Below are 22869 nucleotides of genomic sequence, written 5' to 3'. Positions count from 1 at the left end.
GTGCCCGGACTGTCGCAAGTCAAGAAGATTCCTTGTCCTTGGCGCTCCCGAATCCAGAACACACCGGTCGAGTTAGGGGCAGAGGGGTCTACACGGGCTGGAAGGAGGAATTCAATGGAGCAAAACCCCGGAGAAGACCTCGTGCCAAGGTCAACAAAGACGAGATGGAATCAAGGTTGGCGCAGGTGCGCCAGGAGGTACGCGAGGAGCTTTCAATGGAGTACAACCAGAAGCTGGCTGAGCTGGAATCAAGGATGGTGAACCAAATGCACCAAATTAGGCAGCCATCCGAGGACCGACCTCCCGTTTCTCCGGGAATTCGGCGAAGCAGTCAGGCATCCGGGACCGAAGTGATAGGCGGCTTGGACAATCTAAAGGTAACCACTACTTGTTCATAATCGAAAGGTATTGTTGATTCTCGCGGTTAATTCGCTAGACAATATTATTTCATTCTAAAGACAACTAATTGCTGATAATTATTGCAGGAGGCCACAGCATGCGACCTCGTCATGTATTTCGGTACTACTCCTCTGACCATTGCTAAGGGCACTGTATATCCTCCTGCAGCCGGTGATCAGTTGAGGCCCAACTATCTCCGCGTAGCGATTGAGAAGATCACGCAGGATTGGGCTGTGAGAATACCTCTTCCTGTCCCTGTCGATGAAATGGTGGTGCTTGATGATGCCCGCTATTCGACAGTCCAATGGCCGAAAAATCAAATTATTTTGGACAATGTACGTAAACTCCAAATTAATGGGATATCTTATTCAAATCATTCTTTTCAAATACTTGAAAAAGACATATACAACATTTGATACAGATACGAAGAGGTGAGACAATCAATGAGGATGAAGCATTGTCACCGGTACGGGACATGGAATTATACTTGGTGTCTGTTGCGCCAGAAGTGCCTGATGCGCCAGTGGATGCGCCAGTGGATGCGCCAGTGGATGCGCCAGTAGATGCGCCAGTGGATGCGCCACTAGACCGTACGGGGCTCACAGCAGAAGAGGTTAGCCGTTTGCCTGGTCAGTTGCAGACTCTCCACGCCCACTTGATCAAGGCACCCAAGGACATGACGGCTGTTACCTTCAGTGTCCCCCCCGGTATGTTTCTACACGATGGCAGGGAGGTCGTGCTGCCTTTCACAGAATTCAACGACTTTCTACAGGGCGCCTCGTCAAGCGATAAATGGCTCGATGTGGGAGTCATCACCGTTTTCCTCATGTTAGTGACCAATCAATTATTTATATCATGTGTATAGCACTCAAATATATATACTCTAATGTAAAATGATGATTTTTCAGGTTCCTAGTCCAGAAATGCCGTGAGACCGCATCGAAAGGTAAGGTGAACTTGTGTGCACTTTTGGACCCCGGCAGAATTAATGGAAACATGTTGGAATGGTATGAGGATGATTGTGTCGACTACTTGCGTAAAGCGATGCATCATGCTCGTGGGGATCAAAAGAAATTTCTTCTCCTGCCATAACACCAAAAGTAGGTTACTTGTAACCCTTAATTGTTTATATTTTCAGTTAAACAATTACACAATGAACCATAGCAAACAGTTGTGTCACCATTACATGCTGAAATATATATGTCACTAATTTTATGCTAAAGTACTACAATTCTTCTCCCCCCACAGCTCCCACTGGTGTTTGTTGGTGATTGTGCCACTTGAAAATACGATTTATGTCATGGATTCAAGGCGGCCCGACAAATCCATCACCACTCAGCAGTCTAAAAGAGTCATGACTGTTATAATTAAGTAAGTTATCTAAATATCACTTGGTTTGATTTTTTTTTTTATAATTGTGGAATTGCTAATTACAGTCACTCAATTTTGTAAGGGCTTTTCGGCAATATCTTAAAGAGGGTGGAGTGCAGAGCACGGGTAAGAGCAGAAATAAAATGAATGGGCTCTGGAAGGAGGTGAGCACACTATAATTTTATAATTTCATATTTTTGGGTTCAAAAATTTATTGTCATTCTGACATAGGCTGCTGAATGTAAATATCAGTGCCCGCAACAGATTGGCGGTTGGGAGTGCGGTTATTACACGATGATTTTTATGTTTCACTTTGTTGAGAGCATACAATTCAAATGGCCAGCATATCCGGTATGTAATTCATATGTTTTGCCTTGACTTGTCCATACAATTAATATTGATTTCCTCTAAACTTGTTTTATTAGTTGCATTGTTATAATTGCAATAATTGATTTCTATAAAGCAAAACAGAGATGTAGTTGCCGTATTTTTGTAACTTGCATGTTTCGAATTTTTTGTAGTATTCACCAGATTCAAAGAGTTACTCCAAGGAGCAGTTAGATCACTTTAGATGTATGTGGGCAGATTTTTTTATAAAAGAATTTTGTAAACCAGAATATGGATTTGTATGATCTTTGTATAATTCAGTGTACATGAATTTTGTATTATTTTTTATATAATTTGGAAATTTCGAAAATTTACCGGTTTTGGTATTCTTATTTTGGAAATTCTCTGTTCTGGAATTGATCTGATTTTAAATGGCTGGCAAAACTGGAGGCTAGCCAAAAAAAAGCAAAATTTTTTTAAAAAAAAGTAGTTCAATTATACACGGACATTTTAAAATTTATCCGTGTACAAAGGTTTTTCCAAATTAAAAAAATAAAGAAGAAAATTAATACATAAAATTATATATTAAAAAATATTAAAAAATAAGAGAGCTACACGGATATTTAATTATACATCCGTGTACAAAGATCATTCAATATAAAAAAAATATTAAAAAATAAGAGGGGTACACGGATTTTAATTATACATCCGTGTAGAAAGGTGTTTCCACATTAAAAAAATAAAGAAGAAAATTAATACATAAAATAATATATTTAAAAAATATTAAAAAATAAGAGAGCTACACGGATATTTAATTATACATCCGTGTAGAAAGGTGTTTCCACATTAAAAAAAGAGAAGAAAATTAATACATAAAATAATATATTTAAAAAATATTAAAAAATAAGAGAGCTACACGGATATTTAATTATACATCCGTGTAGAAAGGTCATTCAATATTAAAAAATATTAAAAAATAAGAGAGGTACACTGATATTTAATTATACATCCGTGTAGAAAGGTGTTTCCACATTAAAAAAATAAAGAAGAAAATTAATACATAAAATTATATATTAAAAAAATATTAAAAAATAAGAGAGCTACACGGATATTTAATTATACATCCGTGTAGAAAGGTCATTCAATATTAAAAAATATTAAAAAATAAGAGAGGTACACGGATATTGAATTATACATCCGTGTAGAAAGGTGTTTCCACATTAAAAAAATAAAGAAGAAAATTAATACATAAAATTATATATTAAAAAAATATTAAAAAATAAGAGAGCTACACGGATATTTAATTATACATCCGTGTAGAAAGGTCATTCAATATTAAAAAATATTAAAAAATAAGAGAGGTACACGGATATTTAATTATACATCCGTGTAGAAAGGTGTTTCCACATTAAAAAAATAAAGAAGAAAATTAATACATAAAATTATATATTAAAAAAATATTAAAAAATAAGAGAGCTACACGGATATTTATTTATATATCCGTGTAGAAAGATATTTCAATATTAAACAAAATTAAAAAATAAGAGAGCTACACGGATATTTAGATAAATAACCGTGTAGAAATCTAATTGTACACGGTTTTTTATGTAATAATCCGTGAAGCTCGGTTATGGAGAGCGCCAGTGTCAAGTATTTGTAAACGGCTCTGTATGTAATAATCCGTGTAGCTATTCGGTAATTGTACGCGGTAAATATCCGTGTGTATATATACAAGGATTTCTAAACCGTGACAGCCTACGCGGCGGGAAATCCGTGTAGCTCGCTTGTTTATGTCCGTGTATAATCACTTATTCTGTAGTAGTGAGACAAGGTTAAATCCTGGCGGTGAAATTAAAAACTACAAAACAAGGTTGGTGACAAAAGGCTTCAAACAAGAACCCGGCATCAACTATTGGAAAACATATGCTCCAATGAGAAGGCTAGAGAAGTGGCGATCATATCAACTTGACGTTAAATCGGAATTTCAAAATAACTTCCTTGATAAAGAAATTTACGCGAAGGAGCTATACGGAATTTCAAATCAAGGGGAAGAGTATAGAGGATCCAGAAAACCAATCGACAAATTTAAATTTAAAGAAATTCATATCGGTACTGAGGGGGAGTATTGGAACAGTACCGAGGGCCCAAGGCCCAAAAGTTCTCTGTGGATTGTTCAAGAAACATCGGTAAAGATTAATGTATCCGGTATTATCTAGAGGTCAAAACACTTTCCTTGTGTCGGTAGAAATAAATGAATTTTGTAGAAGATTCTTCTACCGACATATACTACTATAAATAGACCTAATCATATATGAGTGAATCATATAAGAGAATCAGAGAGAAATCAAAGATTGAGGCGTGACTTATACCAAAGTTGTAAAATCGTGTACACTCCACTAAATAAAAGAGTCAAGTTATATAAACTCCTCTTCCTATACCATCCACAATCCGAGTATAATTTCCAACACACATCGGACTGCTCCTGAGTCGTGGCTTAGTTTTTTGGTCTTCGCACAAGTGCGCCGTCCTTTGTTTTCTTAATTGCTTCTCTTTATCCACATATGCAATTGTAGTTACACCGACAAACTTGCTATTGCAAATTTGCAATTGGTCATGCGCATGCGCCTAAAAGTTAGTTGCACGATTATAAAGATGTCCAAAGGCAGTAAGGCACCGCTCTTTATTCCTTGTAAATTTTATCCGGGTACATATAAAATTAAATGAATTGCTATTAAACCACGTCAGCTACTTGATGAGTTTTATGCATATACAAATAAGTGTGCATTCGAAACTAAATTAAATAATTATATATGCAACTAAAACAACTACATATCTAGTTTCAGTAGAAAAGTTGCTTAGGGGTAATTGGGGGTTACAATTGAAAAAGAGAGTTATTTTAGACTGTGTAAACAGTCTTCAAGACATACGCTACCTACATGTCAGATAAAAAAGTTGCTTAGGGGTAATTGTGTGTCTGTTGATGTTTTTAGTGAACTATGATCATGTTTTATGATTCAAATACCACCAAAAACTGTTAAGAAACATCCAATATATGTTCTCTACATGCTAAAAAAATATATTTCCATCATAAATCAAAGAAATACAATTAATGTATATATATTTTTTTATAGAATATACACAAATATATAAATGTGTGTATTAGTAGACAATATGCATCTGTATGTTTTTGTGTAGGTGTGTGAAACTATGAATAAGTTAGAATGGGTTCAGCTTCAATTCATTCATTTTACCGCTAAACTGCCTGGATACAATCTTATTATTGTATAACTGAGACTATGGCTGCTTAAAGCTTTATTACTATACACTGCACACAGTTGTCAAGTTAAAGCTTTGCTATCAGGTACTTGACACCATTACTGAATAATAGACCACCTGTCCACCTATATAAATTTGATATTTTATATTGAGGGAGGTTATGATACTTTGCAATTCGCAGATTGGTTCGTGTTATAGATCTATAATTTTGATTTTAAGATCCAAACAATCGATCTGAATCATTTAACATTATCTCCATTTGAAAATGTACTTGGAGACCAAAATTTACATTTTTTAGAATTTATTTACTATTTTTTTTTAGATAGGTAGAAAACCATTACTTTCAAATGGTTCGGAATCTTTATATCAGATCTACCTATCTAAACAATAAGTAAAAAAAATTCTAAAATATGTAAAATTTGGCCTCCATGCACATTTGCATATGGTAATCTAGTTGAATGGTTTGGATCAACTATTGTGACTTTGAAAACGAATTCATAGCGCGAATACCAATCTACGCATTGCAAAGTACTGTAGCCTCGCTCTTTTATATATTTTTTGTCAACAAGTGGGGGCCTTTTGCATTCATCCACTTATAGCCATTTTTAATTACTTTTCAAATCTGGTTTTCAGATATAATAGATTATAATCCAGCTTTATTACAAGCCTTTTTTCAATTATATGAACAATATTATTAAATTTTGTGTTGTTTCTCAATAAAGGAAAGAAGAATTGTCAATAGACCATGACTTAGCATACACAGCATGTCAGCTCCTTTGACTAGGTTGCGACATTGCTTCCATCTGTGTCAATTTATTTACTGTGCTTCTCAGTTGCTTTCTTTGCCACTGCGGTTCTGACAGGTGGCCACCCGATGTGCAACTCCGTCTCTACCTCGATTTTTTGCGCTTCTTCATTGCTTGGCATGCCTTCAGCCACAGGAACTGTCTGTTCTCTAGTCTGTTTCGCATTACACTACATCATTGCAAAACTAGTAGCATCTCTTTCCATTGTTATTAGAAATCATGTTTTAGTTAGTCTAAATTTTTCATTCAATGTATATTAATCAGTTTACTCATGGACAGCTTTTAATTTCTACCCGGAAATCAAATGAGGGTTAATTTTATAGTTTGTACCTTACTGCTAAAGGTAGATAGTTGCAGGGCTGGTGTAAAAATGTAATGCCACCACCGGTTGGTATGTCCTTTAGGCATAGTTTATTGTATCATTGGGTCACAAAATCACATATATCTTTTTACCTTAGTTCCCATTTGCTTATTGTGTAACATGTGACAAAAGGTTTAATACATCAGTTGTTTTTGCTGAATTTCCATTACACAGGAAATGAAAATAGTATAAACTAGTTAGGACCAAAATTAAAAAATCATCTTTCGTTGAACCCAAAGTGTAATTGCTCACTTCCTTTTTTTGCATCAGTTGTATGGGAAAACTTGCACTGTTCAATTAATGTGTCGACAAATTTTACTTATAGGAGATAATAAATCAAGAGAAGATGAAAAAATATCAATTACCTGGTCCTCGACCTTCTGACGTAACACTCCATTTTCTCTAAGAAGACCTGTTTGCTGAAGTTGAATAATTGATAGCTCATATCATTATTTAAGTGCCAAATTTTTTAAATAACTCACAAAGGAGAATTTATAGCATACCTTCTCTTGTAGTATTGCAATCTGATCCTCAAACAGTTGGTTCTGGTAATTTTGAGTGGTACAACAAATGTCAGATACTTTTAACTCAAGATGTTACCAGAAATTAAAATATTTCATAACAAATTTATACCTTCTTTCCTCTGACTTTTTGTAGGCTTTGCTCAATTTTTGCTTCCATTTGCTGCAATTCTTCAACTGAACATGATTCCAGGTTCTCAGCTAGATATTTTCTACAGGAAAGAGAAAGCATTAATGGAGCAATGAAATAAACCTCTAATATAATATAAAAAGAAAATAAGAGTGCGATCTTACTTTCTCTGGGCTTCAAGAAATTCTATCTTCTTTTGTAGGGCAGCGGTTTCAAACTTTAGTTGCTACAGTGCAGATGACATTTATAAATTTAATTAAGCTGAATTTATATTTCCTAATTCCTATGGAATGGCAGTAATGGGCAATCTACTCTTATGTAAATTATTCCTCATTTGGCAACTATCAGTAGCATGTACATCTGTTCAATTTTGAATACATCAGCAGTACTATTTAATACTACGATAAAGGGTATTCCTGCAAGATTTGAAGAACAGTATCAAAAAGTTTGTCAAACTATTCTAATGTTTGTAAAAGACCAAAATGCTCCTCGACATAATTTTGAAGCATAAGAATGATTATAATGTAATTTACTGCATTATTTATCATTATCAATTAACATTAATAAAATAAAATTAAGTACCAAGTATTTTCATCTTGCAGTTGGTCATCACTAGGCTGACATGGCAAAGCCAGAGAATACGAACAATAAACACCCAACTCCAATGTAATACTATAAATTTAACAATTTGGACCAACAGTGGGATATTATTAAACTTTATATGGAGGTAATTAAAACATATCTTCATGAAAATAATATTCAACAAAACAAGTCTATAAGAAGTGCTTCATGTGAGAAAAATAAATAAAGGACATTGATTCCACTAAGATCCGCCCAAAACTACTACTAGTTTTATTTATAGTTTCAGAGAAAAGTAGAGACTGAGAGACATGATCCTTCATTGTATTTGATTGGAACTTTAAAAAAATAGGCAGAGTTAAAGAGAAAATGCGAAGCACTTTCTTTGTATAAGTGACCTTCTTCCCCTCAAAAGGTGAAGACAGACAAAAATTATACTTTTTTACATTTATCCCATGCACAAGCTTGAATGCCAATGTTTGTGCTATTCCCACTTCACTTCAGCCAAATTGGAATAATATAACCCTTTTCCCCTTCCTCTCTTCATGTAATCACATTCCTCCAAAGTTATATTATAGACTTATAGTCAATTAATGTTTCTATATATAAGTTTGCTTACTAATTTTACTTGTTACAATTAGTAATTATTAGAATGTAATGGCATCTAGTTTTAAATCGATACCATAATAGCTCTTTGGTGAGGTATTGGAACCACATGTCCATTGATAATAAATCCTTAAATAATTTTAAATTAATTAATGAAGTATTAAAATGTCATGTCATAAAAATTACTTGCAACATATATTCAAAATAAACAACACCACACCACCAAAAGCACTACATATGATCACTAACGCGGACACAACATCTTTTTTTTTTTTTAAAAGCTTCGCAGCTTCGAGTCGTGAGAGGGGCTCAAACTGTGCTACCACCCCCATCTCTAGGACTTCTAGGACTTTTTCTCCTAGCAACTATGCTACCGCCCCCATCTCAACCCGGACGTAACATCACTGCCAACTGTCTTAGATGCACTCAGAATTATGCCTATTGACAAGTCCTTGAGTCCTTTTTAAATTCATTCATCAAGTACTATGAATAATTAATTACTTGAAAACATATATTCAAAATAAACAGCACTTCACCACCAAAAACACAACATATTATCACTATCCTGGGGATAATAGACTAGGCTTATAGGCTTGTATATATCATACTTGTGAGAAACTTGGTACTTAAAATTTTCCCTTGCTAATAGTCAAGAAATTATGATTACAGACATATCCAAAGTCTTAGTGTCATGATTAATCTATTTTTCCCTGTTTTCACTATAATGATTGAGTTCCTGATTTGTATCATGAAGGCTCTAAGTTCTGGAACTTGCTAATCGTCCCTTGGTGAATTTTGTTGGAATGGGAAAAGATAGATACTATTTATAATCAGGCGGTAATTGTTGAATTAGGTAGCCACTACCAAGTAATTTTAAAAACAAAAAAATAATAGCCGAATTAGATAATGTGTGCTTTTCATTTTGTAATGCATGCTCTCGAGTGAGCATGAATTAGATTTGCCATTTAGTTATGCATTAGTTGCCCTCTTGAGAGGTTGCCCTTCTCCCGGCCACAATCATATGCCCTCTTGAAAAGTTAAAAACACATTTCTTGGTCAGATTGGAAGTAAAGCAAGGAGTTATATGATTCCCAGAAGCATTTCATTGCATAATACCTCCAATATAATTATTGATAATTTGATATTGATTGGTAGATGTTGCTGATGATTATCTTCTTTTATTGATATAATGCACATAATTGAGGACATTTATGTTTGGAGTTTCTTATCTAAAATTTTAAATAAAAGGTCGTCGACATTTTCCTCCAAAGATAGTCACACCACATCAGCTATTCAACACTTATGTAAGACTTCCCATTGTGGTTTTCTCTGATGGAAAGAGTAACAATCACAACTTATATATATATATATAGAGAGAGAGAGAGAGAGAGTGCAATAGGCTACCATGCTTTGTAAATTAAAGTGGGTGTTTTAATTTGCTCTCATATCTCTAGTTTTAAAGTTCAAATAGTCAATCAAACTTCTCAACATGTTCTTCATATTAAAATGTGCTTGTGGACCAAATTTTACATTTTTTGGAAACTTTTCACTATTTTTTTAGAATTTTTCAAAATCAGTGTTTTTCTGAATTTTTTATTATTTTTTTATTTAATGAAAAACACTGATTTTGAAAAATTCTAAAAAATAGTAAAATATTTCCAAAATATGTAAAATTTGGTTCCAAACACATTTCAATATGAAGAACATGTTGAGAAGTTCGGATTAATTTTGAACATTTCAATATGATATGAGTACAAATTAAAACACCCATTTTAATTTCCAAAGCATGGTAGCCTATTTCTCTCTATATATAAGGAACTTTTCACTATTTTTTTAGAATTTTTCAAAATCAGTGTTTTTCTGAATTTTTTATTATTTTTTTATTTAATGAAAAACACTGATTTTGAAAAATTCTAAAAAATAGTAAAATATTTCCAAAAAATGTAAAATTTGGTCCCAAACACATTTCAATATGAAGAACATGTTGAGAAGTTCGGATTAATTTTGAACATTTCAATATGATATGAGTACAAATTAAAACACCCATTTTAATTTCCAAAGCATGGTAGCCTATTTCTCTCTATATATAAGGACAAATACGAAGTCATAGCAAATCAAGTGGCAAATGCAATGTGCAGAAATTAGCAAGATCTTCTTTTCCTTTCACTTTCAGAAACATTTGTGTGATTTAGCTTCTCTATCTTTATAACTATGCTGTTTTATGTGATCTCGTAAAGTCTTGATGTTACAAGTTAATATATATTATTACTTTTAGTTTTAAATTGAAATTAAAAACAGAATATTGACCCAATTGTAATAAACCCATGCTGTTATGATTGCAATCAAGGCTTCTATTGTTGTTATGATTGGTTTTCATTGCAATTAGATTCCCAATCAGGGGTTATGTTCATTACAAACTAATAAAATTAATCCATAACAGCTACAAATCTTATTACAGTTTTATTGAAATTAGGGACCCTTGCTTTTATGCATAAAAGAGTCTCTAATTATTTGGGTTTTAAAATGGATTACATAAATCCTATTAAATAGGAGGGGGATCTACTGTCAAAGAATTTGGGTCTGACAGAGTGACAACTTTTGAATATGAGCTTACAATAGAAAATCAAAGAACTGAATGTGTTCTACATATTATATCAATTACATACTTGCAATATATTACGGAGGAGGGTTCCAATACCTCATGTTTTTCATACCTCATATTTTATATATTTGTTTCTAAAGTCTAAACTGTCGATCTAAACCGCTTGACATGATATTCATAACAAAATATGTATGGAGATGAAATTTTATAATTTTTGAAAATTTTTTACTATTTTTTAAGATAAGTATAAAATCACTGCTTTTGGACCATTCAAAAACAGTGATTTTCTACTCATCTTAAAAAATAGTAAAAAAAAATTTCAAAAATTATAAAGTTTCTTTCCCAAATATATTTTAGTATGGATATCATATTAAGCGGTTCCGATCGGCAATTTGGACTATAAAAACAAAGATATAGAATATGAGGTATGAAATATTTGAGATATTGGAATTCCTCTATATTATGAGTGGTAAATTTAGTGGATATGCAAAAAAAAAGCTTAAAAAATGCTGATATATGTTGGCATAAATATAAATTATCAAATTTAGTGCAATATAACTACTTGTGTGCTATAGTGCAAAGCATGTTACTATCACATATCCATCTATTAATTTGCTATTTGGAACTTAAAAAGACCTTAGTTTCAAATTTGAACGATTTGGTACCGAAGCCTTTGACATGAAGTTTTTACACAATAATGAGTTCAATGAAAATTTAAATAATTTTTTTTTTGAGGAAATTTAAAATTTTATAATTGCATTTGGCTTGTACCCTATAGAGATAAAGTTTATCTGTAAATATATGAGAGGTTCATGTGTAATCAAGGTTTATTATCGTTTCTATAATATAAGTTGTATTAATTGACTTCAAAATCATGAGAGTTTTATTTCCATAAAAAAGTTGTGTTTACGTTGGTTTGCCATTAATTGACTTCAAATGAAAATTAATCTGTTTTACTTATTATTCATGCAATATATTATTTGTTGAGTAAAAGCAAGGTATCTATAGTTTAAGGAATAGTACCTGTATATTTTGTTCTGTAGCTCTTTTATGATGGTTGGAACTCTCCTTAGAGTGACTTCCGTACCTCTCAATTGTCTTTGGCATGCTGAGGAAATAAATAAATAAATCGAAGTCAGATAAAAAGCAACTTAAAACACAAGCTGCAATAAATAATGTGTACAGCACACAAAAATTTGCAATCAATATTGCTCAAGATGAGTGGAAACAAAACTTATTATGTTTTTTCAGGTATAACCAATTATGGTTTCCTCAGTAAGGATGTTTGGCTTGATTTTGTGATTTTAGGGACTTCCCTAAAACTTGATTTTGTGCTTGGGATTGTCCGGAGATTGTTCTCAAGTTTTTGGTACTACCGTTTCAAATATAAACAGTCTTTTAGTATGCCATGAATGTATCTGGTGATATATTTGTTTGAAGTTATGGTGGTCTGATTTTCAACAAATGAAGAAAGAGAGAAAGAAGATAATTAGGAACTTAAATTTTTTAGAATTTTATTAATATTTCCTATAACATAATTGCATATTACATCTGTGTTATTGCCTTAAAACATCAGATAAAAACTCTAGAAATTTGTACATAAAGAAAGAAGAGTAAGGCTACCATGTTTTGCAAATTAAAGTGGGTGTTTTAATTTGTGCTCATATCTCTAGTTTCAGAGTTCAAAATATCGATCCGAACCATTCAAGTTGATATCCATATTAAATTGTGCTTGGACACCAAATTTTATATTTTTTGGAAATTTTTTACTGTTGTTTTAGAATTTTTCAAAATCAGTGTTTTTCAGAAAATTCTGGACCATCAATAACACTGAATTTGAAAAATTCTAAAACAATAGTAACAAATTTTCAAAAAATATAAAATTTGGTCTCCAAGCACAATTTAATATGGATATCAACTTGAATAGTTCGGATCGACGTTTTGAACTTTGAAAGTAGAGATATGAGCGCAAATTAAAACACACACTTTAATTTGCAAAGCATGGTAGCCTTATTCAAGAAAGAAACTGAATAACAACAGTTGATTAACTATGCATGTTTTAATTAAACACGTACTCATATCTTTAATTCCTAATTCATAACTCAACAATATTTTTGATGTTCTAATCTACACGTAATCCTCATATTTAGATTTTTTTATGGAAAGAGTATTGTTGCGACAAGGGGTATTGGGGCCTGCATGGCAACAACTCTTAACTGAATTGAATCAAATCAAGGAGTTATAACATAAGCATGCCATACAAGAGCACTTCAAGTATCACCGAAAGAGAATTTTATGGGTAATTCTAATTTTGCAGTTATCTTCATCCATGGAAAAAATTATTGTGGCAAATAGTACATTCACTGAGGAAATCTTATTGATACCTCATCCTCGATTTATTTGTTTCTCTCTTCCCTTTTCTTTTTTTATGAAAATTAGGCACTCTCTCTCTCTCTTCCTTTGAAATTTGTGCAGAGACTGCAAATCGTGAGAGGGACCGACCTGAACTCTCAATCTTTGAGTAACCACAGTTTTAAATTTTTTTTTTCTAGCTAATTGTACTACTGCCCTATTTCCTCTCTCTCTTTCTAGGGGTGGGGAGACTTTCATGAGAAAAAAAAAATATTTTTTTCCTGAATTATTATTTCCATTAAAGATATGAAGTTCCAACATCAACAAATATAGTTATATATCAATGATTCATGCAATTGCACCCAAGATACCTTACCAAGTTCTAAACTTGTGTGCATAGATAGAACTGTTGGAAATTGAAATCATATTGTATAATTATAAGAGAGGAGTTTACATAGCTTGATTTCTTTTATTTAATGGAGTATACAATATTTTACAAGACTCGTATATTTTCTCAATCACTCACGCCTCACTATATACTCTCTGATTCACCACACTCAAGCTATAAGCTCAACATTCTATTTATACTATACTACATGTCAGTGGTAGTTGAATATTGTAGAATCTAATTTTTCTATTACCGACTTTATACTGTCGGTTTACACAATTCTCTAGATTATACAAGATAGACAAAAATATAGAAACTACTAGAACAATCTTATTTTTACTTTATGAACCTCTTAGATATCTCTTGAATATTCTAGAAGGAATTTTAGCCTTGGGCCTTTAGTGCTGTGAATTTCAATACTCCCCTCAATACCGACTTGAATCTCTTCAAATTTAAATTTGTTGATTGATTTTTTGAATTCTTTATTCTCTCCACCTTGATCTGAAATTTCGTGTCCAGAATTGTCGATTTAACGCTATGTAGATATGATCGCCACTTCTCTAGCCTTCTCATCGAAGCATATGTCTAACAATAGTTCATGCCGGATTTTTGTTTGAAGCCTCTTGTTATCAATCTCGTGTTGTAGTTTTTAACTTCGCCGCAAGGATTTAACTTTGCCTTGTAGATGCATTTATCATCAATGACTTCACAATCTTTTGGTCGATCTACAAGCTTCCGAGTCTTTTTCTTCTTCAAATTTTCATGCTTCCCGGACTCTTCAAAGCTTTGAGGTTCAACTATTGAGAAATTGGATGACTCGTAAATTTCAGATAAAGATCTTACTTGCTTGGGGGATGACTCTGATATAGTTGAATCTTTTCTACGGGTGATCATTGGGTCCAATTTAGTCAGTTTTGAACTGAACCGAATTAGTTTGGACCAAACAGTTCAGTTTTTTCGGTTTAATGGTTTGGTTTGGTTTGCTTTGCTTTTTAGACCGAATATAATTTCGGTTCGGTTCGGTTTGAAAATTTTCAAAATCAAAATAACTGAACCGATCGAACTTTTATATATTTTGAATTTGATTCGGACCTCCCCAGTTTATTTGTTAATATCCTGATTTATTTGTTAATCAATTGCTATAAATACTTCGGTTTATTTCTTAATACCCCCTGTTTATTTCTTAATATACTTCGGTTTATTATAAATCAATTATTTTAAATAAAAAATTAATATATTTCGGTTTGAACCGAACAAACCGAAATAAAACTTTAGTTCGATTTGTTTGCAATACGAAATCGGTTCAGTTCGGTTCGGTTCGGTTCTTTTTTGAAACAAAATTATAACCAAACCGAACAGATGAACACCCCTATTCTATCTCTTGGATTAGCACTTGGTCTTGAACCTAGACTTGAAGTGCTTGAACTCAATCTGTCTTGCCGCTGTGTTCCAACTTGCTCTTGTGGTTTGATCACCTCATTTCTTAGTGCCAAATGCGAAGCGTAGTTTATGTGGAATGGGAAACTTCTAGACTTCTCCATTGGTATTCTTGCTATCATTTAATTTTTATTTCTTCGGTCGAAAATTTTGCATTGTCCATCTTCAAAATGAACTACATATCTGTTTTGCACTAATTGCCTCATGCTCAGCAGATTTTATTTTAGGTCCGAAACCAGTAGTACATTCGGAATAAATTTTAAACCCATCTTGGTTTGTACATCAATACTTCCTTTGCCTTTAACTTGAACAATTGAGTCATTTCTCATACGTACCTTTGTCTCATACGAAATATCAATGTGATGAAATAATTCACGGTTTTCGGTCCTATGATTTGTGCAACCACCTTCAAGGAACCAAATATCGCATTTTTCTTCGTTGGCTGAGTGGCATGCATAGAAAATACTTTTGTGGCTCTCATTTTCTTCTATAAAGTTCGCTCGGTCGTTAATTTTTTATCTGCACATTTGTGCCATGTGACCGATCTTCTTGTATATGTAGCATCTCTTTGTTGACCAACATTCAGATGTACTATGATTCGACCTTTGGTGTATATCGCACCATAAATTTGAATAACTCGAACCTGGTGCTTTCTCTTTCTGCGCCGGCTGCTTTTCTGCATCTTGTCACGGACCGCCTTCTTCTGGTTATTTTGTTGACTCGTGGGGAGAAGCTCAGCTTGGAGTGGAATACATCTTCTACAAATTTCCTTCGCGTTGGAGCTTTCTCTCTTCGTGTGACTCTAAGGAGCTCATCAGTTATTGAATCGAAAGTATCAATAGATCTTTTAATTCTTCTATCGCAGTAATGATATAATCATACTTATCGGTGAGGCTAATTAAAATTTTCTCAATTACCTTCTAATCAGACATGTCTTCTCCATACATCTATTAGTGTTATGGTATAGAATCCAATCATATGATAGTTTTTATATTTTGTTCATGATTTATATTATTTTGTTCCTTGAGTATTTGTCGTATTATAGATTATTTGAGTTGATGACTTGAATTGTGAAACTCTATAATTAAGATGGTAATTACTCTAAAAATGGATTCTAATCTTAGCAATTAGCATGGAACACTAATTGGCTGTAAAAGATTTGTATGTGAGTTAAATGATGGTTATGTTCTACAAATCATAGGTAAGGGGTTACCAATTTAATCACATAAATGCATGTTTGAGAACATGACATTAGACTTGACCCTAAATGAAACATTGAATGGATTGTGTTACGTGTCATTAATTGTTTCATATGTGTTGAATTCTAAAGTATGAGATGTTCACCTTTCCTACATGAGAAATGTATGTTGTGAGTATTGTCCAACGCTAGCCTTAACCGGTAGTTATACAGATGATATTTCAATTTACATGACATATGCGGAGGGAAGTTGTTCATCAAGATTACTATTGTCTCTCATGTTTGATGAGTGATGATATGACCAGGCCCCTTGATGAAGTATGATTGTATGCATGCTATATGATTAACACCCTGTTTGGATGGAGAGTAGAGGAAGGAATGGGAGGTAAAGAATAGAAGGAAATGGAATGGAATAGAAAGGAAGATTAACATATTTAACTTTTTCGTGTTTGAATAATTAATGAGAGAAAATAAATTTAACTTTTCTTTCCGTCTAATTTCTTGTTTGGTTGATTAAAATTTAGGAGGTTAATGAAAAATTCGGTAACTGTTTTAGATTTGAGGAAAAAATCTTGTATGAGAATTATATATGTAAGATATAGGGTTGGACATTTGTGTTATTTTTTCTAAAAATATCTGTAATCAAATTTATTTCCATCCGTTAAACCCCAATTTGGGAGGGAAACCGATTCTATTAATTATAATGATACATGGTTAAACCTTTCACCTCCTGTACCCTTCACCTCCAACATAATTTTATCAACCAAACACGATTCAACGAAAAGTTTGTATTCCTTTCCATTCCCTCCCTCCCTCCCTCTACTCTCCATCAAAACATGGTGTAAGAGTTAATCATAAACAATATGCTTTGAATCAAGAAACGAATAAATTCTAAAGGATGACACATTCATACCGTTAATTTACTCATGATATCATGAAATATAAGAATTAACATGAATATACATTTATTTTATATTGGATTGTGGTATTGTATTGTACATATCATTTGTGTAAATTGGGTAATCACAATGTATTGCTAGATACTGCTTGTGATTTATATAATTAAAATGGTTTTAATTATATTGCCAACATGACAAAGATCCACTTGGGCCAACACCAAAATAGGATCTTAATTAGATAAATTATTTTAGGCCCTATTTGGCAGATGTATAGGAATGGGTATAGGAATGGGATTGAAAAAGTTTTGAACTGATTTTTACTGTTCACGTGGGAAAAAAAAATTTAGTCTGAGTGAATTTTTTTTTCCCACATGAACAGTAAAAAGCTCCACCACAGCCGAACAAGGGCCTTAGTATGTCATATGTGATATGAATATGGTGGTCGAATAATTAATTATAATAGTTATAATTTAATTTATTCTATTCATCATATGATACGAAAATAAATGTCATAGAGATGTCAATCTTGGTCAAAAATAAATTATATCATGTGTTGAGATGTCATATAATTTTATTATCAACAAAAACATGAGAAATATATTTTATTATTAAAATAATTATATAATGCATATGATGCAACAAAGTTGGCAGCCATAATTGTCAATTAATTCCTTCAAATTCGAAATTAAAAAAGAAATGGAGAAAATAGAGATGAATACAATTAGTTTAGGAACATTCTAGTCTTTCTTAATTAGTGGAAAACCCTAAAGATGTTCCCTAAATACTAATTCTTCTCTCTCCAATTGTGCAGAAATTTTTTGTCTTCCTCTCCAAGTTGCTGAAATTTTTTCTCCTCTTAATCCACGTATTTCTCATGTGTTGAGTACAATTTCTACTATAATAAAAAGTGTTTTATTGAAGGGTAGAAACCTTGATTAAGAAGCAGCAACAAATAGTACTCTCTAGCAAGAAGAAATTTGTTTTTCTAATTAATCCTAGGTGGATACTAAGAGAGGCATCATCTATTTGTTGCTTGGAGGTAGATCAAGAAACAAGAAGACTAACTAATCCATTGGCGGTTCTTCACTTTTGATTACGATATCAAAGGAGGTATGAAATCTCTAGTTACTATTTTAGAGTAGGTTTAGATACATCTAAATAAGATTCGGTCCTTGGTTGCTTTAGAATTTTTTTAAATTATTATTTTAAGCCAACCTAAAATCCCTTCAACGTCTGCATCTGATTCACATTTTCGACGACTCGCGAGAAGTACTCTTTGATCTTCTCCGACTCCTTCATTTTGAGGTTTTGAAATTGTCTTCTTAGCATTTGCAATTTCATCACTTTCACTTTCTCAGAGCCTTCAAACTCCTCTCTCAAAGTCTTTCATGCCTTCTTGGATGTAGTCACTCCATTTATTCGTGGAAATAGACTCTTGAGAACACCTGTTGAATTAGAAACAGAGCATTGGCATCCTTCATTTGTTGTTGTTTTTGCTCCTGTGTCAATGCTTTCGTTGGCGCCGTAAAACCTTGTTCGACAACATCCCACAATTCTTGCAAGAGTACCAGTATCCTCATCTTGATATTCCACATGGCATATTCTCCTATAAATACAGCAACCATTGACTGCACCATAGTTACGTCAATACCTTAAGACATCATCTTAAGATGCTTCTTATATTACACGAACGTCCTTGTCTACTTCACTAACTTGATACTCAAATCTGAAGCTCTAATACCAAAGGTTGAAAATGATGATTGGATTGTGGAAATTTTAAAAGAGAGGAGCAAACTATTAATTAACTTCTCTTATATTCAAAGGAGAGTACAAGAATTTGTAGTACACAATTGGATTTCTTTTTTACACACATCACTACACGACCCTCTCATCTATTTATACTCCTATGTCTGTTATAAGAAAGTTTAAATTATCCCTATTATTTCTAAGACTATTATTTCCGACTTTGACTTTGCATGTGGACTATTCTAAAAAATACATGATACAATATATATGTAGAGGCTTCTAAGATTAATAGACAAGTAATTTCTAACAACTTCATTTTATCACCGACCATATAAGTCGGTTAAAGAGGATTCTTGAAATTTATAGAATATATTTGGACATTCTTCCGAAATATAATTTTGGTGCTGTTAATTAATAATTTCAACAAGAAGTCTGGATAAAAAGGATAGAAATGTAAATATTAACTCATGATAGCATTGCCCGGAAAATCCATTGCGTCCCTTAGAACAATAACAATAAACCGTTAATTATCTGCAGAAACACAGAATTAAAATAAAAACATTTCAAATTAACTATAGCCTAAATATATATTCTTTATACGTACACTCCATGATTTCAAGCCCACGTAAGATATAGATTTGCCAAGAAAGTAAGAAAGTAACATATTTTTGGTATCAAGTTAGTACTAACATTCAACAGACATGTTATTATACTTTGTCTTATGTTGCCTTTTGCTACTCTACACTCTTTTCGCAAAAAATGTACATTTTTTCTAATTTGTAGGCCAATGTTAAAGAAATACATTATTGAATCCCTCTAGAAATATCTCTAAATTTTCTTAAAGCAATAAAGCTTATATATAATTCAAAGTACTGATTGCTTTGTTTGAATTTTAATAAATAAGCAACCTTAAAAAAATAATTTTGTGATGTGACAACCGTATCTAGAATAAAGAAATCAAAAGTGTGCTATAAATTGGAAATGGCCCTATTTTGAAAATGGAAGTCAACATAGTAAACATAAATAGTTGCTAGTTTTCTATATATATATTGGAATAATTCAATATATGTCTGTGCCTAGTAGTAGCTGCTGCAAAGAATCCAGAATTTAAGTTGCCACGAAAAACGTTAGCAAAGCAAAATTATACTCTAAGAATTTTGTAAGTTGATTTGTCCAATTTAATTATATTTTCTAAGAAACTTGCTTTAATTTCTTAAATTTATGATTTCTGTTTCTTTTGTGATATGTTATTTTAAGCAATTGGGTGGATAAGCTTTTAGATAAAAAAAAAAAAAAAAAAATTCTAGGTCTCAAATTCAAATTTTATTCATAGCATGAGCAGAGAGCACATATACTTGGCATATCATCTCATGTGATTCAACATTTTGTACTTGCCATTTATTTGTGTATTAAGTTAACAAAGATGTGTAAGCACACCTCGATATATTGATTTCCACAGATTTCAAAATGCCATCTTATATTTGTAATGATATATAATAATATTTATATTTACTTGTTATATATGGTTTGTAAACTTGTAACTATGACCAGAAAAATCAAGGTAACTACATTAATTGTACATATTTTTTTAGTATCAATATATACCTTAGTGGAAGTTGTCCACTAACCTTCCAAAAAATTATCTATATTTACTTCTTCTTTTTTTAAAATGGGTCAGGATGGAGAATCAGTGACTAAGAAATTACCTTCATATGATAGGTAATGATTCAAAACAGTGTCTCCTCTGAAAGTTAGATACAGGCCTTAAATTCTCATCTCATGCTCAAAAGAAAATTAGAGAAGGAACCTCAGAGTGGGCGCGCAGTATCACTATCACTATGATGCCAATGTATATGGTTGTTGGCTTATGTTGTATTTATTATTTATTTATTTTCTTAGTTTTCTCTTTTAGAACAATCCACCCTTCGTCTACCTTCGGTTTCTAGATGAGATTCAAATGTATTTACAATATTTTGATCATTTTGTGGTATGGTTTAATGCAATGCATTGTTGCTATTTTTACAAATTAAGTCTTGTGATGTATTTGATGTACTTGTGTGTAGTTTCGGTACTAATTCTCTTAGAAACATCTCCAATTGTTTCCATTTATAATTGTTATTAAATCTTCTAAAGTTATCTCCATTTGTTATCATTTAGATTATTTATTGCAACTACATGTCAATAAAGTATGGAGATGAATGGATCTTTCCTTTTTTTTTCCTTTTTGTGTTCTTTGAAAATTCAAAGTTAAACATATCTTCTATGGAGTTCACATTTGTTAGCAGTGTAAAAATAGCTAAATACAGTACAACTGGTTACTAGCTAGCAAGTGATCAATCTATTGTCTAATCAAACAGTTTATGTACTATATATATATATATATATCTCTCTATATTTCATGCAGGACGAACAGATAAGTATTTCTCCATTTGAAGTTTGTCTTAAAAAGTCATACCGAGCTTACAATAGAGCAATAAATTCGTTTCCTATTTATACTATAGATTGTACTATAAAAGGCATGGTCTGTGACCAAAACAAAGCAACCTAGCTAAAAAAATCTAGGCCTTAGATCCTTTCTCGCCAAATATGCTGTTTCGGATTTTTACCATGAGAGGAAGGAGACAATAAACTTAAATTTTCAAAATCAAGAGAGTCGTGTTGGTACGGATTTATGTACTATTGTTTTACGATTCTTATTTAGTCAATGGAGAGTACACCAACGTTAAATTTTCCAAATTTTAAAAAAGTTTTGCGGAGTACGGCCGAATTTATCTACTGTTATTTTACAAAAACAAAATCCGGAAACAAGAGAAAGCTAACAAAAACAAGTGAAATAAATATATGTATACTGTTAAGGAAATACAAAAGAAATCTTGTTCAACTGTTACAAGTTCTCCAAGAACGTTAAGAGGAACTTTAAAACGAAGAAATCAAAGATGTAGCACTCAAACTGAACTGGAATTAATGTTGCAAAAATTCAACGGATCTCAGTTGAACCAAAATAACACAGTAAAAAAGAAAACAACTCAATAAAAAATATCTAGCCAGCATCAAATTAAGAAGCATAGAACAAAAGAGAAATTAATTAATTAATTAATTAAGAGGAAGAGTGATCAGTACCTGGTGCTTGAGAACTCGTAGAGCTTTCCCCGGGGAGAAAAAACAATTAGTCCGACTTCGGCCTCGCATAGCACAGACAACTCAAACGCCTTCTTGAGAAGCCCACTTCGCCGCTTGGAGAAGGTGACTTGGCGGCTTGTCGGGTTCTCGATCCGCTTCATCTCAGTCTTTCCTCTCACCATTTCTACTCTACCTCGATCCCTTGCTCAACCTCCACCAGTTACTTGATTACCCTAAAAGGGCAATAGTAGAAACAGAACAAAAAAAAAAAAAAAGGTAAGGGGAAAGATAAGGGGGTTAGCTAACTAGATCTTGTTTTATTAGGAAGCAAACGAACTAACCAAAAATGGGAAAAATGGGGAGAACAAAGTGGGGTCTTTGTTTTTTCCTAAACAAGGACCCCTTTTATTTGGAAGAGTAGAGGAAATGAGAGAGGCGACTTGGATGGCCAGAATTGGTTTTCTTTCCTTATTCGTTCCTCCCTGGCGGAGAAATTTTAGAAATAAAACCATGGGGCCGGAGCTGAAAAGGACCGCCATTTTCCACATTTTTATTCCATTCCATTCCAATTCAAGTAAACAAATTTAAGGAAAAAAATTAACAAACAAATCTCATTATTATTTGGATGACATAATGAACATTGCGCACAGAGAGAAAAAGATAGCATCAAGGAATGCATTATTTTGGAAAAAAGTAAAAAAGAGCATCCATTCCTTTTTTCCACCCATGTTACTTTTCATTCTTTTATGGC

At 32.6% G+C, this 22869-nt stretch overlaps 1 protein-coding gene across 5 annotated transcripts; it reads right to left on the bottom strand.

The window, feature by feature from the left end:
• Nucleotides 1-5996: 5996 nt before the first annotated feature.
• LOC144557721 (MADS-box transcription factor 56-like) lies at nucleotides 5997-22609 on the bottom strand. 5 transcript variants are annotated; one of them, XM_078306285.1, is made up of 8 exons: nucleotides 22460-22609; nucleotides 22119-22351; nucleotides 12002-12086; nucleotides 7356-7417; nucleotides 7174-7273; nucleotides 7044-7085; nucleotides 6906-6959; nucleotides 5997-6348 (listed from the first exon to the last, which is right to left on the bottom strand). In XM_078306285.1, the coding sequence occupies exons 2-8, from the start codon at nucleotides 22298-22300 to the stop codon at nucleotides 6187-6189; spliced, it is 687 nt and encodes a 228-aa protein (XP_078162411.1). In that variant the 5' UTR covers nucleotides 22301-22351; nucleotides 22460-22609; the 3' UTR covers nucleotides 5997-6186. The 5 variants fall into 5 exon arrangements, with proteins under 5 accessions (XP_078162411.1, XP_078162412.1, XP_078162413.1 ...); XM_078306286.1 differs by having other exon boundaries at nucleotides 5997-6333; nucleotides 22460-22608; XM_078306287.1 differs by having other exon boundaries at nucleotides 5997-6321; nucleotides 22119-22590.
• Between the last annotated feature and the right edge of the window lie 260 nt (nucleotides 22610-22869).

This window comes from Carex rostrata, chromosome 8 (assembly GCF_964058835.1).
Source record: "Carex rostrata chromosome 8, lpCarRost1.2, whole genome shotgun sequence".
In the NCBI taxonomy this organism is placed as follows: domain Eukaryota; kingdom Viridiplantae; phylum Streptophyta; class Magnoliopsida; order Poales; family Cyperaceae; genus Carex; species Carex rostrata.
The sequence above is the reverse complement of the archived record's forward strand: the minus strand, read 5'-3'. Positions and strand labels throughout refer to the sequence as shown.

What these genes read in the sequence shown, in the direction of transcription:
- LOC144557721 (XM_078306285.1), bottom strand. Translation starts at nt 22,300, where the DNA reads ATGGTGAGAGGAAAGACTGAGATGAAGCGGATCGAGAACCCGACAAGC. An exon ending in AAAAAGTCAGAGGAAAGAAG is followed by an intron (nt 7,086 to 7,173) that starts GTATAAATTTGT and finishes CAAAATTACCAG; the next exon opens with AACCAACTGTTTGAGGATCA. An exon ending in TTGCAATACTACAAGAGAAG is followed by an intron (nt 6,960 to 7,043) that starts GTATGCTATAAA and finishes ATTCAACTTCAG; the next exon opens with CAAACAGGTCTTCTTAGAGA.